The sequence below is a fragment of the Corythoichthys intestinalis genome, chromosome 16 (assembly GCF_030265065.1).
Source record: "Corythoichthys intestinalis isolate RoL2023-P3 chromosome 16, ASM3026506v1, whole genome shotgun sequence".
In the NCBI taxonomy this organism is placed as follows: Eukaryota; Metazoa; Chordata; class Actinopteri; order Syngnathiformes; family Syngnathidae; genus Corythoichthys; species Corythoichthys intestinalis.
The window spans coordinates 14792095-14809486 of NC_080410.1; the positions used below are offsets into that span (position 1 = coordinate 14792095).

General features: G+C 40.6%; 1 protein-coding gene across 2 annotated transcripts in view; it reads right to left on the minus strand.

Moving 5' to 3' along the window:
* Positions 1 to 72: 72 nt before the first annotated feature.
* Positions 73 to 17392, minus strand: part of LOC130904351 (ATP-sensitive inward rectifier potassium channel 12-like) — a 29393-nt gene continuing 12073 nt past the window's right edge. For both annotated transcript variants that reach the window (XM_057817061.1, XM_057817060.1), the window contains one exon: positions 73 to 17063. In XM_057817061.1, the coding sequence (XP_057673044.1) occupies positions 15419 to 16867 (1449 nt within the window). In that variant the 5' untranslated portion in view covers positions 16868 to 17063 and the 3' untranslated portion in view covers positions 73 to 15418. The remainder of the gene's footprint in view (positions 17064 to 17392) is intronic.

The window sequence follows — 17392 nt, forward strand, 5'->3', positions numbered from 1 at the left end:
GAAAACGAGAAACCTTGGGGAGTACTACAGTCAGGAGAGATCCACTCCCAGGACGGATAGACAGGAAGCCCCAGGACCGCTACTGGGAATTAGCAGCCGAAGTTACAGTCCGTAAAAAATGCGGTGGAGTAAAGGAACAAGACGAGGCCCATCTAGCCAGATGAGACGGGGGAAGCAACGAGGACGTCCATCCAGCTTGGGGTCCGGACAGTCAGGAGGCTGCAGCTGAAAAATAGCCCCTTCCCAGAGGGGACGGGGGAAAGGGGACACCAGGTGACTAGTGATGAAAAGACTAGACAACTAGATATTAACATTGGAAAATAGAAATAAAGTAAGATAAGTGGTAGGTAGAGTGAGAAAAAGGAGATAGAACTCAGTGGCTGTACTTCCCCCAGCTTTATAGCTTCTAGTGCAGCTTAGACTAAACTTTGAGTCTACTCTGACTTCAACTAGCCTGACCATAAGCTTTGTTGAATAGGAACGTTTTTATTCTAATCTTAAATGTTCAGACTGTCTTGGCTTCTTTAATATTAGCTGGAAGCTGATTCCATAAAACAGGGGCTTGGTGGCTAAAGGCTCTAGCTCCGACAGTACTTTTAGAAACCCTGGGAACTACCAGTAGACCTGCATTCTGAGAGCGGAGGGTTCTGTTGGGGCGGTATGGAACCAGAGCATCGGAGAGATAGGGAAAAGCGAAGTAGCTAACGTCCTCTTAAACTCTCAGAAAACTTTTTTTACATGCAGTTAGTGGCTTCCAGGTTGGTATAATTCATTGAAAATAATGTGCCGTTTTCCCGCTAAGTGTGTATTATCACCAAGTTGGCGAAGTCCTTGTAGACACTACAATATGTGCTCATCTGTCAATGTTCATTCGAAATATTTGGAAACCTTTTTTGTTTTTTATGTAATTTAAAAAAAAAAAACTTTTACAGACGGAACATTTTTAGTAAACCTCAACTAAAACCAGACGAAATTAGTCTTGAGTTTTCTTCAACAAAAACTAGACGAAGACAAACTCATTTTGAGATAACAAAAAAAAAGGACTAAGACTGATAAATATTAATATTCAAAAGACTAATACTAAGACGAAAAGTTAAACGTCTGCTAAAAACAACAATGATGGTATGCGAAATGTTAACGAGATCATTGAATACTAGTATCCGCAACAAACACAACACCAAGTTGCATCTACTTTGTGTTGCTAACTGGTTAACTCTACCATCTCCTAGTACATAGTTTGCTTTTGAATCCCAACTCTTAACTGTACTTCTAGAATTTTTATTTCAACAATGTAAACTAAATTTGAGTTAATTTGACTGACAAAAATAGTTGAAAACAGATAGCTTATATCCAAGAGAGAGTAACTCCCAAATTCCATTTTGTCCTTGTCCACTCAGCGTCGCTGCATTCTGAACGACAGAACAAATAGTTTCTATTTTAATCAATACAAGGTGGTCCACATCATCCGTTCAGCTCCGATCCAGATCCGCTTGAGTCGATCCTCTCCGGTCCGTCAGACTAAAAATACAGATAGACAGACTGGTCTATTTTCTGGTCTGTCAACCTGTGGCTGGATCAAGTCCTGCCGTTTAGCACACACCAAACAGGAAGTAGAACGTGCTCACCTCCATTTTTTGCATGTGTCAGCTAGTGTACAGACGGGATGAGAGACGTATGCAGTGGGCATCGGGCAACGCGGCCCGCATGCAGGTGGTCTGCAACGGATCAGAGCTGAGCAGTGACAGACTCTGTGGGATTTCAGGGAATGCAAATGCTGCAATGTTGGGCATTTTGTATTAAATCAAAAGTGTAGCTTGGTGTAAGTGTAGGTGCAGGTTAAAATAAAGATGAGATACAAACACTTGGACTAGGACTGTCAAACGATTAAAATTTTTAATCGGGTTAATCACAGCTTAAAAATGAATTAATCGTAATTAATCGCAATTCAAACCATCTATAAAATATGCCATATTTTTCTGTAAATTATTGTTGAAATGGAAAGATGAGACACAAGACGGATATATACATTCAACATACTGTACATAAGTACTGTATTTGTTTATTATAACAATAAATCAACAAGACGGCATTGACATTATTAACATTCTGTTAAAGCTATCCATGGATAGAAAGACTTGTAGTTCTTAAAAGGTAAATGTTAGTACAAGTTATAGAAATTTTATATCAAAACCGCTCTTAAAGAGCATACGACAGGAGAAAAAAAGTCTTAAATAGCATTATTATGTGAATTACAATCATATTTTGAGACGATTCGACTATATACAAAAATTTAGCAAAGCGCAGATGACGAGAAATTAGTCTTTTAATCTGCCGGTTAGCCACGCCTACCATTATACGGCTCAAGCGTCCCCAACAGGTGGATGACGTCAGCGGGAGACTGGGCTCATCGGTTTTACTATACAGCCCATTGAGGGGGAATTATTCAGAACGAGGAAAACGCGACGAAGAGAGCCGCAAAATGTCAAAGCTCAGATTATTTGACATGACGACTGGGTTGTCGATTGTCTTCGCGGATCGGCAAACTGCCCGGCGGAGAGCAATTTACAGCTTGTTCCCCGGTGGAGGGCGGCTGCAGTTGTTGTGCAGCTAATGTGCATGAGGAGAGCTTTTTACATGCCTATCAATGATCAAACATAAGTAGTCCTTTATTTAAAGCAAGTTTGTAGTGTTTACTTTGTAATCGCTGTATTCGTATTTGACATAATACAAAACAAGATGTTTACTCACTTCCTCGTAAGTCCAATGGTCCCCCAGTAGTAGGGCTTGTTTTGGCCAATATCCAAGGTGAATGGGAACCTTTTCAAACTCCAAAAAGGCACACACACCTCTCCCTCATACAGCAAGATTTTTCTGCAGCCCTTTGGCTGGCGTGATGCGAAAAATAAACGTATTAATCCGAAAAATCAGCTGAATCCTTAGTCCTCATACACAACAGAAGGCTGTATAGTGAAGAGGAGTCCTTCTCCCGTACACGTCACAGCGCCCTCCTCCTCAATGCAAGACCGAAGCCGGAAGTCACTCATTTTCATGCCGCGGGAGTCAAAAAACTAAATAAATATAGCGATCACTTCCGCACACATCCAAGCGGTCCATATCATTCAGGAGCATAAAATACCGCGTGTATTATGAAATAAACATGCTTTTTCGTGTCACATGCAGTTTAATGTTTTCGTTTTAATAAAATTTGTAAAATTTTCAATCAAAAAATAAACTACTAGCTCACCATTGATGATGTCAATAATTACACAGTGGTCATGGTGCTGAAACCCATAAAATCAGTCGCACCCAAGCGGCAGCAGAGGGCGACAAAACACCAAAAAACACAAGTAACAAGTGGACATGACACTGTGCTGTCATTTTAATCTGTTTGAGCGGGGCATGTGCGTGAAATGCGTCAAATATTTTAACATGATTAGTTAAAAAAAATGAATTACCGCCACGCGATAATTTTGACAGCCCTAACTTGGACGTGAAATCTCAGAACCCGAATTATTTTGGTATACAACAACATCAGAAAAACTGAATTTTTCCAATACATTTGGACGTGAATTTAAAAAAAAAGACGACGGTGTGACCTTGGAAGAGTCAGTGAAAGAGTAGTGCAAATCCCAGGAGAAAAACGGTGCACTTCCCCGGGTATGGAAAACATACACTCATGGACACAGACAAATATCCCGTAATTAGCATGCTAACACGCAGTAAAATGTCTGACACAAAGACTTACTGTTGGGCCTCTGCTACTCACTTCATAGACAATGCACAATACATAACCCATTGGAGCCCCCGAATCACCCTAATAACCGGTGTGACCTAGCATAGCGCCTCCTATTTAACTATTCCACCCATGACTCTCATTCACTCGCTGACCCGTTAATGAAAAGCCGATAGCCTCCAGGCTGGTTCCTACACAGTTTGCCCCTTCCTCCCTTGTTTCTCTCCTTTCATGTTTGTCACCGGCAGATATGCGCTTCCTGTCCTCATGAGACTCAAATGTCCAACTTGGTGCCGGTGCATGGGAACAGCATCAGTTTGTCGTGGTGCACGATCAAAACAGGTCAAAGCATTTTGGAAGAGGAAGATGCTCATTTCGTTACGATCCGGATGGAAATTGAGAAAAATTCACTGATTGGGAACGTTCTGGATTTAACTAGAGAGCATAACCGATGCCAAAGCAATGTCATTAGATTTGGATTTGAATTATTTGAACATTATTGCTCACCAATGGAACAGCGAAATGGGAAAAAAAATCTATCACGATATGGGTCATTTTATATCACGATATTGAAATGGCACGATACACTGCAATGAATATTTAATTATTTTGCGTAAAATTAGACAACAATTATGAAGCTCTACCCCTACTCACTTTATTTTTTAATCGACATTAAAGTGACCTGCCATAAATGTTAGGCGCAAAAAGTAGTGGTGCACCCTAAAGCTAATCAGTGTAAACAAAAACAGCACAGTAGCTTACATATCAACATGAATTGCGGTTTAAGTAAGCAGTGTGCTGAGAAAGTTAAAACTGCAAAATCAACCCAGAGGAACCCATGGAATCTCCAAAAAGGGATTCAGCACGAAGTAGATGAGACGTAGATGAGATTGTATGATTGTTCTTATCACTTCGCTGATCATTCGTGGACAAAATTATAACAACCTGTTAGGTTCTGTTGACGTGAGGTATAGATTGATATGCTGGCCACTTCAGTGACCAAAATGAGGTGAAATTACAAATTATATTACATTTGCCAAATGCAGAAGGGCTAACACGGATTTTGTTGTTACAAGAATATACTACAAGGTATGTACATATAAACAAAAATAGTATGTAATTCTTTTTTATTGCAGATATTGATCGCAATAAAACATTTGGATAACATGAGTCCATGTTTTGTTTTATTCAAAACGATTGGTCATGTGCAAAACAGGTCAATAAATCCCCAGTTTTTAAAATTATTAGAAAAATAGCATACGAGAATGTGATAAGAGCTTAAGAGCGCCTCCCCACACTTTGACACAACATTACACAGACCCTCGACGGCCTACAGACGGGCTTTCTCTTGCTGTCCTCCTCCTGAAAGTTGCTTAAGTTAAAATGCTTGTAGTCGTATCTCGGTAGAGAGCTGACGGTCCGCCGCGATGCGAATCGCCGCCTCCAGCCCCAGCCTCTCGGCCGCTCCCTGGTAGAACAGCGTAGTCTCAATATGTGTCCATCAACGTACGTAAGTGAGGCGCATCAACTTATCTTCCCTTGCCTATCAGCGTTTTCCACCCGTAAACAAACGAACAAAAAACTTCTAACACTTGTATTTATGTGTTGATTTGATTATGCCATGCTACACGTACTGATTAGCAACAGGCTAGGAGCAGATACACTAGTTGTAGTAAATAATATTAAACGTCATCATAATTGCAATCATCATCATAATAACAATATCAAAGGCAACAAGTCGTTTCATGCGCAAGATTTTAGCTTTAGTATTTTTTGAACACCCACCGGACACCTGAAAATGCAGGGATAGGAAGAACATACCTTCCATAACATAGGGGCAACCGTGGCTACAAAAAACTCGGTCTTTGTGGTGGCACAAGCTTGGTTCCACATCATGAACCTTCATGAACATTTTGTCCTCCCCTGTTGTGATGATGGCAGAGGGATGCAGTATTTCCCAGTTGTCTTTTTCATGGGATTTTGATGAGCAATGTTATTCCAACTCCACTGTTGTTTTAGATGAAGAAATTCTAAAACAGAAGTTGCGAGCAGACATAAGGAAGTAAAGCAGAAGTACCTCGGAAACAGTCTGTATGGAATTTAGAACAAATTGTGTTGTCTGTATTCTGTGTTGAAAATATGTCATGCTGTTTTCAATTGTCTTGCATGCATTGCTCACGTATGGTTGGAAGAAGGACCCAAATGGCTAATTCCTAAATGTTGCCATTTGATTGCAATCTGCTGGCCAAAAATGTGCATTGCAGGAGCAAACTGCATGTTTGAAGCACCACTCTAATGGACAGCACTCTGAATTTACAGTTGACTGCTCTATATCTTGACACACTTCTCAAGTAATTCAGAAATGTTCACTACACAAGTGAGTGTTGTTTTGTGGCCTATGAGAACACTAAAAAAGTCAAAAGGACTTCAACCGTTTCATAATCAGTGGTCCTTTGAACCATTATAGGACAAGTTAGTATTTTGGGTCTTTAAAAAAAAAAAAAACATACACGGAGATTAAGGGGGGTGGGGGTGCATAGCCCCCCGCGGTGGCCGAAAATTTCATTGCATATAATTGACTTTCATATATATGCATTTAAACAAAAATGAATGAAATGAACAAAAAAATTAATTATAATGGGTCAAACTTATTTTTCATACACATCATGTGACTAGCACTTTAGAAATGGCCATTTGCTTTGCTTAGCCAAAACCACCTGAGGACAGATTCTGGCTGGAATATTCAGTCAAAAAGGATGCGGCGTCTACTTCTCCACTACGTAAGACAGAAAAACGCGCACGCACACACAGCTGGGATGTCAGTATGTACGAGCATGAACTAAGCTACTATTCGAGCATATATCTTGTAAGTTAATCTTTTTTTACTGACACTGCGTTTTGGGGTCATCAACATGTTTTGCCCCCTCCCCCCCGGCCACAAAAGTCAAACGCTGCTTATGAAAAAAACTTAAAAGAGTTCTTAAAAAAAGCTCGCTGATAAGCTGATTATTTCATTAAGGTGTGTTAAAGGAGGGAGACATGGAAAACAAACTGGATAGGAACTCTCGAGGACCGGACTTGGGCACCCCTGCCTTAAACCTTTTATAGTGACTTTTTTTATCATTAAAAATAATAATATTTTACAAATCATTAGATTATTATCTTTTAAATTATTAATAATTATTGTACTTTTTACATGATTTTTCCATATCGTTATAATACCTTTATAAAGTAATACAATGTTAATAAAAGCTAAATTGATTCAAATAAATAAAAACAGAAATACGCACACTCATGTTACTGCCCCAAGTGACACTAGTCTAAAGTTGACTTTTTTTCATAGAGTATAACTCAGTGCATGCCATTAACGGTGATAGACGTCCAATTCATTTAAAATGGGAGGAATTTGACGTTAATCCTTATTTTTCAGTGGTAGCTACTGAGTTAGATGAGTGCCCTCTAACGGTTAAATGGTTCAGGGCTCCGTAAAGGAGGTAGTTTATGTGATTTTCCGGAGTAATCCCAAAACTACTCATCTTTCTCAGTACATCTTTAACAGATCTAGTGTTCATCTAAAATTGCAAGTCGATAATCATTTTGTGTCCCGTATTCGCATTGCATTAGATTAGTATTTAATATAGTGGTAACGCCAGATGAGTGACTGGTAGGTTGTAGGCCTAGAGCCTTTGCCTTGATGTGTGGGTCACAAGACAAGACTCTAACTGCTCTCATCTGCACCCCCTGGAAAAAAAAAATCAGATGTATCTGGTGTGTGTGCACACTATGTGGGGAATTGTTGTCATTGCATTGACAAAATGGGATCCTCACACTTATTCACATTTCCACATCGTGGAGCTTTTATCTCCTTTTGATAAATGTGACAGTATTTACAACAGTGTTGTTTACAAGCATATTTCAATCAACAGCATTACATCATCAGTCATGCATGTCCATGCCATTCACGCAAGACACATGATGCAGTATGCTTTAGATGTGATTTCTAGCATTGCCTCATCTGGCTGTGCACAGATGTTGATTTGCATCTTCAGAAAAAAAAAAATCATGAGGGTTTTTCCTGACACACTTACATACCTCTTTTTCTAAGTTTGTTTGAATGTTTTTATTTATTTATTTATATTTTTTCTTATTGGAAGAATTTTGTATTCATCAAAATGGTTGAATGATAGTCCACTTTTGTCTAAATGTGAATGGAATTTGAGGACTTTTTGGTGTAAAATTAATTGCATTATACTTTTAAGTTACAAGGATAACATGGTTAGAATTTCAAACATAATATGAGGCCTATGCAAGACATGCAAAATTTGGTGATGTCCTTTCATCCAAATCATAACAGGTTTTTTTGACAGTTATTTTTTCTGATGATGTGAATCCCCTTAAAATGCATAGAGTGGCCCGAAAACCTAAATGATTCCCTCCCAGTCAAAATGGATTGGATATGTATCGCCATCAATGGCAGTCAATGAGTTAAATGTCTGCAGTTTATGTTTGTGTACAGTATTTAAACATTTAAGAGGAAAAAACGGGCTGTTGACAATTCTGGGCCTGTTTATCAAGGGCACAGCCTTTTGGCTCTAGTGGGCCGCTGCACTGTAAATTCCTGCAGTGACATCTAGTGACACAGACGGCAACAGCAATGGGATACACATTTATTTATAGCATCGAAGTGTAAACATCGAACATTAAAGTGCTTGTTATCAAAAGAAATATACATTTTTTGTTTAAATCAAAGAATAGATTGCAATTTTCAGGCGGTAATATGGAAAAGATACAGTGCAAGGAGATGTTGAAGCAAAGGAAGTTAATTATTTCAGTAAAATGACACTTGCATGGATAATTTCCCTTCATCTTACCTCATAGAAATAGGTGTTGGGGGAAATACTCTAATTTAAAGCTTGAAAATAAAAAAATAAAGATTGCCCATGCACCAGTTTATTATGGTTGCTATGTAAGCTATCCATGTAATAATGTCACAAAAAGCAGTCTTTATTCTCAGTAAAGCACAGATCATGTTACCTATTCTAATCAACATTGCATGGACTCGTACGGTAGTACTTGAAAAACAAGACCTAGGAGTCTTTGAATACGATGGAATATTGGAGCCACACAAAGAAAAAGAAAAAATAGGCCAACGAGAATAAAGTCGTCTAAATTATGATTGGCAAAGATTGTAATACTCTTCACTCATTGACTGCCAATGACAGTGATAGACATCAAATCCATTTGAACTGGCTGGCATTGTGTACTGTAATCATCTAATGTTACATAACTTTACGTAATATTACGACTTTAATCTTGTAATATTAAGTACGACTTTAATCTTGTAATATGATGTTTTAGTCCTGCTGCATTCATACATATGACTTAAAGTATGTTAAAGCAGAAATGTGAAGTAATTTCATAACATGCCAAATAGGGTCACAATTAAAGTAATTAAACATTGTCCAACAAATAAAGCATGAAAAAATAATTTATATGTTGTATATTTGACAAAATAATCGCGTTTCCGAAGTTCGAGCCTGAAAGGGGACGAACCCGGAAGTGATACGTCACACCGAGAACAGCGATGGCAGTGCTCCATACATACGGCCGCCATACAAAGCCCTTCAAACAATGATTCAAACAGCGATATAAGCAATAAATCGAGCGCAAGGGAGGAGATCCATGTTTTTGAAGATTTGGAGGAAGAAGAGGAGGTTGGAATTTTATGTTGGACCTAACATGTATTAGCCAGACGCTAATCAGGATGTAAACAATGTGCCTAGACTACCTGACATGGAATGGAGACAAGACCGATCGAGATTACAAGATTGGTAAGATATAGGCTGTTATTATTTTCATGATTTGAAGATGCAGACATTTGCACATAATTTTATGTTTTTGTCTATCTGATGACATTGTTAAAAAAAATAATAATCAGACTTCATGTTCATTTTGGCAGATCTGGCAGCTCTCGTGCATATAAAATAATAATATAAAAACGTTGGGGGGAAAGAAGGAGATGAGTCGTTGATGGCTTTCTCCACTTTATTGTGGCAACAATAAGAGAACAAAATAATAGCGGACTGGCGCCACATTCGACCGCGAAGTTTTGCTTCTCGCTCATCTCCGCCTCGCCTCGTACTACCAGCTGCTACTACTTCCAGTCCCAGCGTCTCTTAAACGGATCGTGCATAGTGTCTTGTTATGAGCTTTTTGTTGACAAAGGTATCGAACACACAACGTGCTGACAACTTTGTTTCTTTATTAACACATGGAGCTAACAGTACAAACACAGCTTGGGGCTCTCGGCAGGAAGTAGCGTCTAATGGCGTGAGGAAATGTAGTTTTTTCACACAAGCGAAAAGATTACAAAGCACAACTTCAGTGTTTTCCCGAGACTACATTTTCCATGATTCACTGCGTGACTTGAGCCGCCCGCTGATTCGCTGCGAGATTGACTCAATGCCAACACGCTAGTTGTCACCTGTTAGCGGCTCTCGTACAACACAAACTAGAAGGCTATCAAGTGATCAAACGCCGAACCATACAAATGCAATGCAATGCTTGAAGCATGAAGGTGGAAATACATAATACAAATACAAATAAATGTGCACAAACTCACCGGCGGTGTGTGTCTCTTACGGCAACGTGACCGTGAATTACCGCGACGCCGACCCGCTTATATGCACATCCACACCCCTTTCCCGATTGACAGTGGATTAACCCATTCGGAGAAGATTGTAGATGACACACAATTTAAACACGCTTAACCTAGCGAACACAACAACAACTATGTCACGACTATTGCCACGAGTTGGCTTTCGGCTAACGTCGCTAGCTTCTACTGTACATTCCACAAGAGTTGGCAGCTCTGCTTTGACAAAGTCATCAGTCATCTATCCAAAAATTACACTTACTTTTTGGCAAATCCTTGATCATAAGCAGACCGGTTAAGGAAGCAGGCATCTTCAAAGTGTTTGTAGAAGAGAACACTACTTGATGATGGCGCGAAACTCATTCGCTTCGTAAGAACGAAAGATGTCCATTTACGTGCCCTGCTATCCTTTGGCCACTCAAACAACTTTTCGCTAGAGTGAGAACAAAACATCCCCACACACCGCCATGGCATCTTACCGAGAAACAATGCAACAAACAATACTGTTCTATGGCGGATTTCTCTCGCACTTCTAGGTGTGACGTCATTTCCGAAGATTTCCGCAGATTGCCGAAGAAAAGCATTTTCGTTGTCAAGGGCGTTGCTATGGGTTAAACAAAGAATCTGGAAGGGTTGCGTTAAAAAAAATAACGAAAATATGCTTATAATTGTTTAGCCCTTGATATTATTCAAAAACATGGTTGGCCAACCTTCTAAGGTACGCAATAGTCAGTCTTAATTCTTTTAATTTTACAGAACGTTACATAGCATTACAACTTTAATCATCAGAATATTACGACTTCATTCTCATCGGCCAATTTTTTGTCTTTTATATTACGACTTTATTCTCATCGGCCTATTTTTTGTCTTTCTTTGTGTGGCCCTCATACTCCGCTGTATTTGACAGCAAGAGTTAGTGAGAATTTTTGGAGTGTAAAATACATTTGTATGGTATTTTACCACTGGCAAGTTTCCAAGTTGTTAAATGAATGAATGAATGAATAAATAAATAAACTTCAAAATAAAATAAAACCAAAACATCTTTGTACAAAGGGTTAAACAAACAAACAATTAAAATTGTATACGTTTTTAAATCCAACAGTATGTATTGCACATTTCAAGAAACTTGACTCTTAACATCTTCCCTTTTCTTATGTTGTACAAAGACTTGAGATCATGGACGTTTTTTTTAAATTCGAACAATTTGGACTTCACTTAAGAGCTTCCACTGTCTTCCTTATTGAGAATCTTTATGACTCAGGAAATATTTTTGTTAAATGTCACTCTTTCCAATCCTTAACTGGACACAATGAGAAAAAAATATTTTTCAAACCGAACAGAAGAGACATTAAGGGCGCTTTCACACTGGCACTGTTTGGTCTATTTGAAACGGACAACAGTTCTTTTTCTCAAATAATCCGCTTCGTTTTGTGAATGTGAACGCGCATCCGAACTCTAGTTTGGACCAATCAAACAAACTCCTGTCCGCTCAAAAATCGAGGGTCTCGGTCCGCTTGAAGCGCAGCTTGCTTTCGCTTCTGAATGCATCCGGATTAGGGTACGCTTTTGCTACTTTTTCTGCAGCGTCACAGCATGGAGCTGCGACGGTACACTCAGGGCATCCTTGGAACAACGCGCTTGCTATTCAAAATCAGCAATGGCAAGATGACAGACCATTAGCCATGGTCAAATGTTGTTGTGCCGCACTAGGGCGTTGCATTTGATACATAGAATTAGGTTCTACTGTGGCGGTTGTGTTTTGCATACTGTTGCTGAACATACTGTGTGAGAGTGACTGTGGCATAAATAGGCGGAGCCTCTCGGAGTAGTCGCTCATGAGTCTCGCTCTCCTGGAAGTGGTGACAATTTGACAGTCCAAAACGTCATGAAAGTGAGAGCGCCTGTGTGACTTGGGGTACCACCAGTGTTGTCACTGATTACTTGAAAAAGTAATTTAATTACTGATTACGCTTTAAAAAAGAAATCTAGTTACTTTACTGATTTTTTTATTATCAAAGTAACTAAGTTACTTTAAAAGTAATCTGTCAGTTACTTTTTACCCATTTTTCTCCCTTTGCCGCCTCAACATAAGAATGACAACAGAAAAATGTCATCACATGTAATTGATTTTCCGATGATTGAATTTAAAGGGGAATATCAGAATTTCACGCTAGCTTAGCCACTCTGGAGCCCTAAAACTAAGAAATATCTGACAAACTGCTTGGAATTTGTTGAAATCAACTCCACCGACCAATTAAACCCCGCTAACTCTAAGATTAAGCCTAATGTCAAAACTTCTGAATTTCGGTTTATGGTTAACAGCATATCAGTGCCAATGTAAAACAATGCAAACCGACTGCACAAAATTGCAAAGGTGGTGGCGGGCGCGGATGCGCGTCCACAACCCGGAAGTACTCCTGTCAACACACACGCGGTCAATTTGGCCACAAAACGTGGCGGCAACTAAGCACTTTACACTCAATCGGACTTACAACACATCCCACAGATGCTAAACGAACACATCACCTCACGGCATTAATGTGCAACACGCATATGATGTAAACAAAGCTTGCCAACTTGGAGTGATGACTGCCCGTCGTTCCTACGGCAAAGCTACCAAACAGCCGCACATGTAGGAAGTCCAACCTTTTGCTGATACCCTCCAGAATGAAGGAAAAATACTCACCTTCATTCATGGATATCCACAGATCAACATTCCCTCGCAACGTGTCAACACTCGGCTCCAATGTCCACCCGCCTGGCCCACGCCTTCAGTCCCACAACACATGTGACACGAGACCAAAACAGAAAATAGCTAAGAGGTTGTCATGGAAACACGTACCGGGAACCTTTTATTTTAGCATTTTCTATTCAAAATGCACTTCGTACATGACTACAATAATCTTCATTTTACATTGTTATGAGGCAATGAAAAAATGGAAACGCAGAGACACTAAGGAAACTAACTTTAATCAGATTACTGGTGTAGAAAAATGCATGCGTTAGATTACTCGTTACTGAAAAAAGTAATCAGATTACAGTAACGCGTTACTAACGCATTACTGAAAACACAGGGTACCACGCAGCTCCCTTTTAATTTTCCTTTGTGCATTTTTTATATACTCCAGTTCACTCGGCATTGAGTCAGTAGGGAGTAAACCCCGCCGCTCGCAGAGTGGCAACTTGCTATGCTATGCTACATTACGTGGTGTCACAGCACCACGCTGTGACGTTACCCGCTCCCTCCCTTCCTCTTCTGTTTGTCCAATCAATAAGTGCACCTTTCGTCCATGTGATGCTACTCAGAAAGTTTGGATGGCACAGTGTGAATGCTGAACCTCTTCAACAACTCATTTGCAAGTGTTGCTGCAACGTAGCTCTCCAACCGGACCCTGGTCCTCTTGCTCTAGTTTGAAAGTGCCCTCAAGATGCGATGAAATACAGAGCACTTTAAAACATCAAAATGACAGAATCTGTGTAGGTTTTAATCTAGAAAGGAATTTGACACTCAAATCTTTCTGTATTTTATCATTTCATAGTTATTCCTTGCAAAAGAAGAATACGGAATGCCCACGTTCTTTTTCGGCAATTCTGGTTATGTCACAGCCAGAACTGACGATCGTGCCTAACTTTCAAGTGCTGTGCTAGTAGCTCGGCCTATTCGACAAATGACAGAATGGTCATACAGCGACAACAGAATAGAAAACCTATGTGTTACATGCTAGTAGCATACTGAAAAAATTCTGCAGCTCCCTCTGGTTGTGACATCAACTTCTGTTTGGAGATTTTTAGTGGGCGGGGCGAAGGCAGCTGAGGGCGGAAAACTAAATAGGATCTACTTTCATTATTAAGCATTTTGTGTGCCATATATTTTGCATGGATTTGTGTCAAAAATATGGTCTGCTATTATTTCAAAGTAACTTTCTTGAGTATTACATATAGTCTCTGACAAAAGTTTTGTCGCTTATCCATTTTGTAGAAACAATTGTGAGTAATCTGACTTTTAAGTATTCAATTGGTTTCAGAAATGGCTCATATGGCTCACCATCAAACTTCACTGTTTCCTGAGTGAATCTCAGATCCATGCGGGCTCCAGTAGGTCTCCTGCAATATTTGCGAGAACTGTGGTGTAATTCAATGGAAGATTCATCTGAAAAATCCACCTTTTGCCACAAAACAGTGAAGTTTGGTGATGACAAAACCATGGTCTGGGGTTATATCCAGTATGGGGGTGTGCGAGAGATCTGCAGGGTGGAAGGCAACATAAATAGTCTGAAATATCAACAAATCTTAGTTGCCTCTTACATTCCTAACCATAAAAAGGGACAAGTTCTGCAGCAGGATGGTGCTCCATCGCATACTTCAATCAAGATCCTCCAGGACTGTCCAGCCCAGTCACCAGACATGAACATCATTGAGCATGTCTGGGGTAGGATGAAAGAGGAAGCATGGAAGACGAAACCCAAGAATGTTGATGAACTCTGGGAGGCGTGTAAGACTGCTTTCTTTGACGTTTCTGATGACTTCATCAATAAATTGTATGAATCCTTGCCGAACCACATGAATGCAGTCTTTCAAGCTCATGGAAGTTATACAAAATATTAAATTTGGATTTCACAGCACCACTACTTAATTTGCTTATGTTATGTAACATACTGTTGTATTTGAAGTACATTTTTAGTTCAATTTCCACACTACTTTCTGTAGGCGACAAAACGTTTGTCTTGCAAAAATTTGACCTTTAAGTCTTCATTAAATGATAAATCTTTTTTCAGTGAAGCAAACATATTTTTGTACATTCAACATCATTTGGGAGGGTCTTGGCTTTCATATGAGCCATTTCTGAAACCGATTGAATAATTAAAAGGCAGATTATTAGCAATTGTTTCTACAAAATGGATAAGCGGTCCCACCGTTAACTCATTCAATTCCATTGACGATTGCTGCTAGGCATCCCAGTCAAAATGGATTGGACATCGAGCATCGTCAATGGCAGCTAATGAGTTAAATGTGTTTCCTCATTAAGCTCTTCATATCTCTGGCTCGTTTTTATAGGTCACCGGATCAAGTGGAATGGCGGTCTGTAGGATATCAAACTCCATCTGGTTATTGTCCATGTCCAGAACACACAAGACATTGTGACTCCCAGATGTCATGGTGGCAGTGTCCTTAAACATATTCTGTAAGTCTACAGAAGTCCTTCTCTCCTGTGTTCTATCCTTGCCTACAATTTGTGCCGAGTCAAAGATGTCTTCCTCATCTTCTTCTCCGCAGCTCAATGCTACTTCGTTCTCGTAGCAAAAAGTGCTGACCGAACGAGGGATTAAGCTTGTTGAAGACATGCAAGCAGAGGTGGGAGAAGCCACAGAGGAGGCTCGACTCATCGTTCTCCCGTTTTCATCGAGTTCTTTGGCGCTGAGGTGAGGTGTTGACGGCACCTCGTAAGTCTTGTGGAAACGTGCGTAGTCGACTTTGTAGCAGTTGCGGTCCTCGTAGATGACAGGCTCAAATCTGTGACCCCAGAAGATTTCTCTGGAAAGGTAGGAGCTACGGAACTGAGTGGTCATGGCAGTGGCCTCCACCATTCCCTCCAGGATGACGACAATCTCAAATTCATCTGACTCCAGATCTGCTCGGCTTGTAGTGTATAAAGGGCTGTCTTTGTCTATCTCATGGACTATGACCAGCGGGGACACTAGAAACAACCTGTCCGTGCCCTCGTCGTAACCCACACTGAGATCGGTCTGCTCCAATGGGATGAATTCACTTTCTGCCGTGACATAGGATCGAATGAGTTGCGCCCGGACGTGAGCCTCCACGATGTGGCTCTTACGGAGGTTCCCCACCCTCCACATGAGACACAGCTTGCCATCTCGAAGGGCAATCACAGCATTTTTGGAGAACATGAGTGTCTGGTTTCTCTTCTTTGGTCGTGCCATTTTAGCCATAATGGTGCCAATCATGAAGGAGTCAATGATGCAGCCCACAATGGACTGGACAACCACTGTGATGACAGCCACGGGACACTCTTCGGTAACGCAGCGCCAACCGTAGCCGATGGTAGTCTGTGTTTCCATGGAAAACAAAAGGGCACCAACAAATCCCTGGACATGCAGGATGCAAGGCATTTTTTTGGTCGGTCCTCCTGTGGTGTGGCCAGAGTCGGTTGAATACAACTCACCGACTACTAACCCTTCACCCTTCACCATGAGGTGTTCCTCAAAGTCCCCATGGGAGAGCGAGACGCTGTAGAAAATGATGCCAAAAAAAAGCCAGGAGATTATGAAGCTCGTGCAGAATATAAACAGCAGGTATCTCCAACGGATATCCACACAGGTGGTAAAGATGTCTGCTAGGTAGCGCTGCCTCTTCTCCTCCATGTTAGTGAAAACAACATTACACTGGCCGTTCTTCTTTACAAAGCGACTCCGTACCTGGCTGGAGCCCCTTGTCAGAACCCTCCCGTTGAAGTTGTTCATCCCTCCTTGTGCCCGTGTGCCGGGGACAGCAGCGGAGGCTCCTGACCGCCTCCTCCTTCTCCTCCTGCCGTCTGTTTCACCTGGTTCTGTGTCACACGCCTTGTGGACGTCGGAAGAAGTGTGACCGTTATGGAGATCCAGGTTGCAGATCTTCAGGCGCTCCTCCTCTATCAAATTGTTTGACACAATGCTGTACCTGTCAGGTAAACAAAAGCGTCAAGGCTAAATGATAATACCCAATCAATATATGTTTATTGTCAAATTAAGAACAAACTACCCTAATTAGAACATTTTAACTGTTTTTCGTTTTGTTTTGTTTTGTTTTGTCACACCATCAGACCAGTTGCACATGCTTGCTGTAAGCATGTGCAACTGGTCTGATGGTGGTGACGTCACTGCACTCGATTACTCATGTTCCCCCTCTCACCATCTGGGAAGCTATGCTGTCTCCGTGGCAATCGAGCGTGCTAACTACTCAGCTAATAGCCCAGTCTAGCTTCAGCTGCCAGCACACACTATTACATT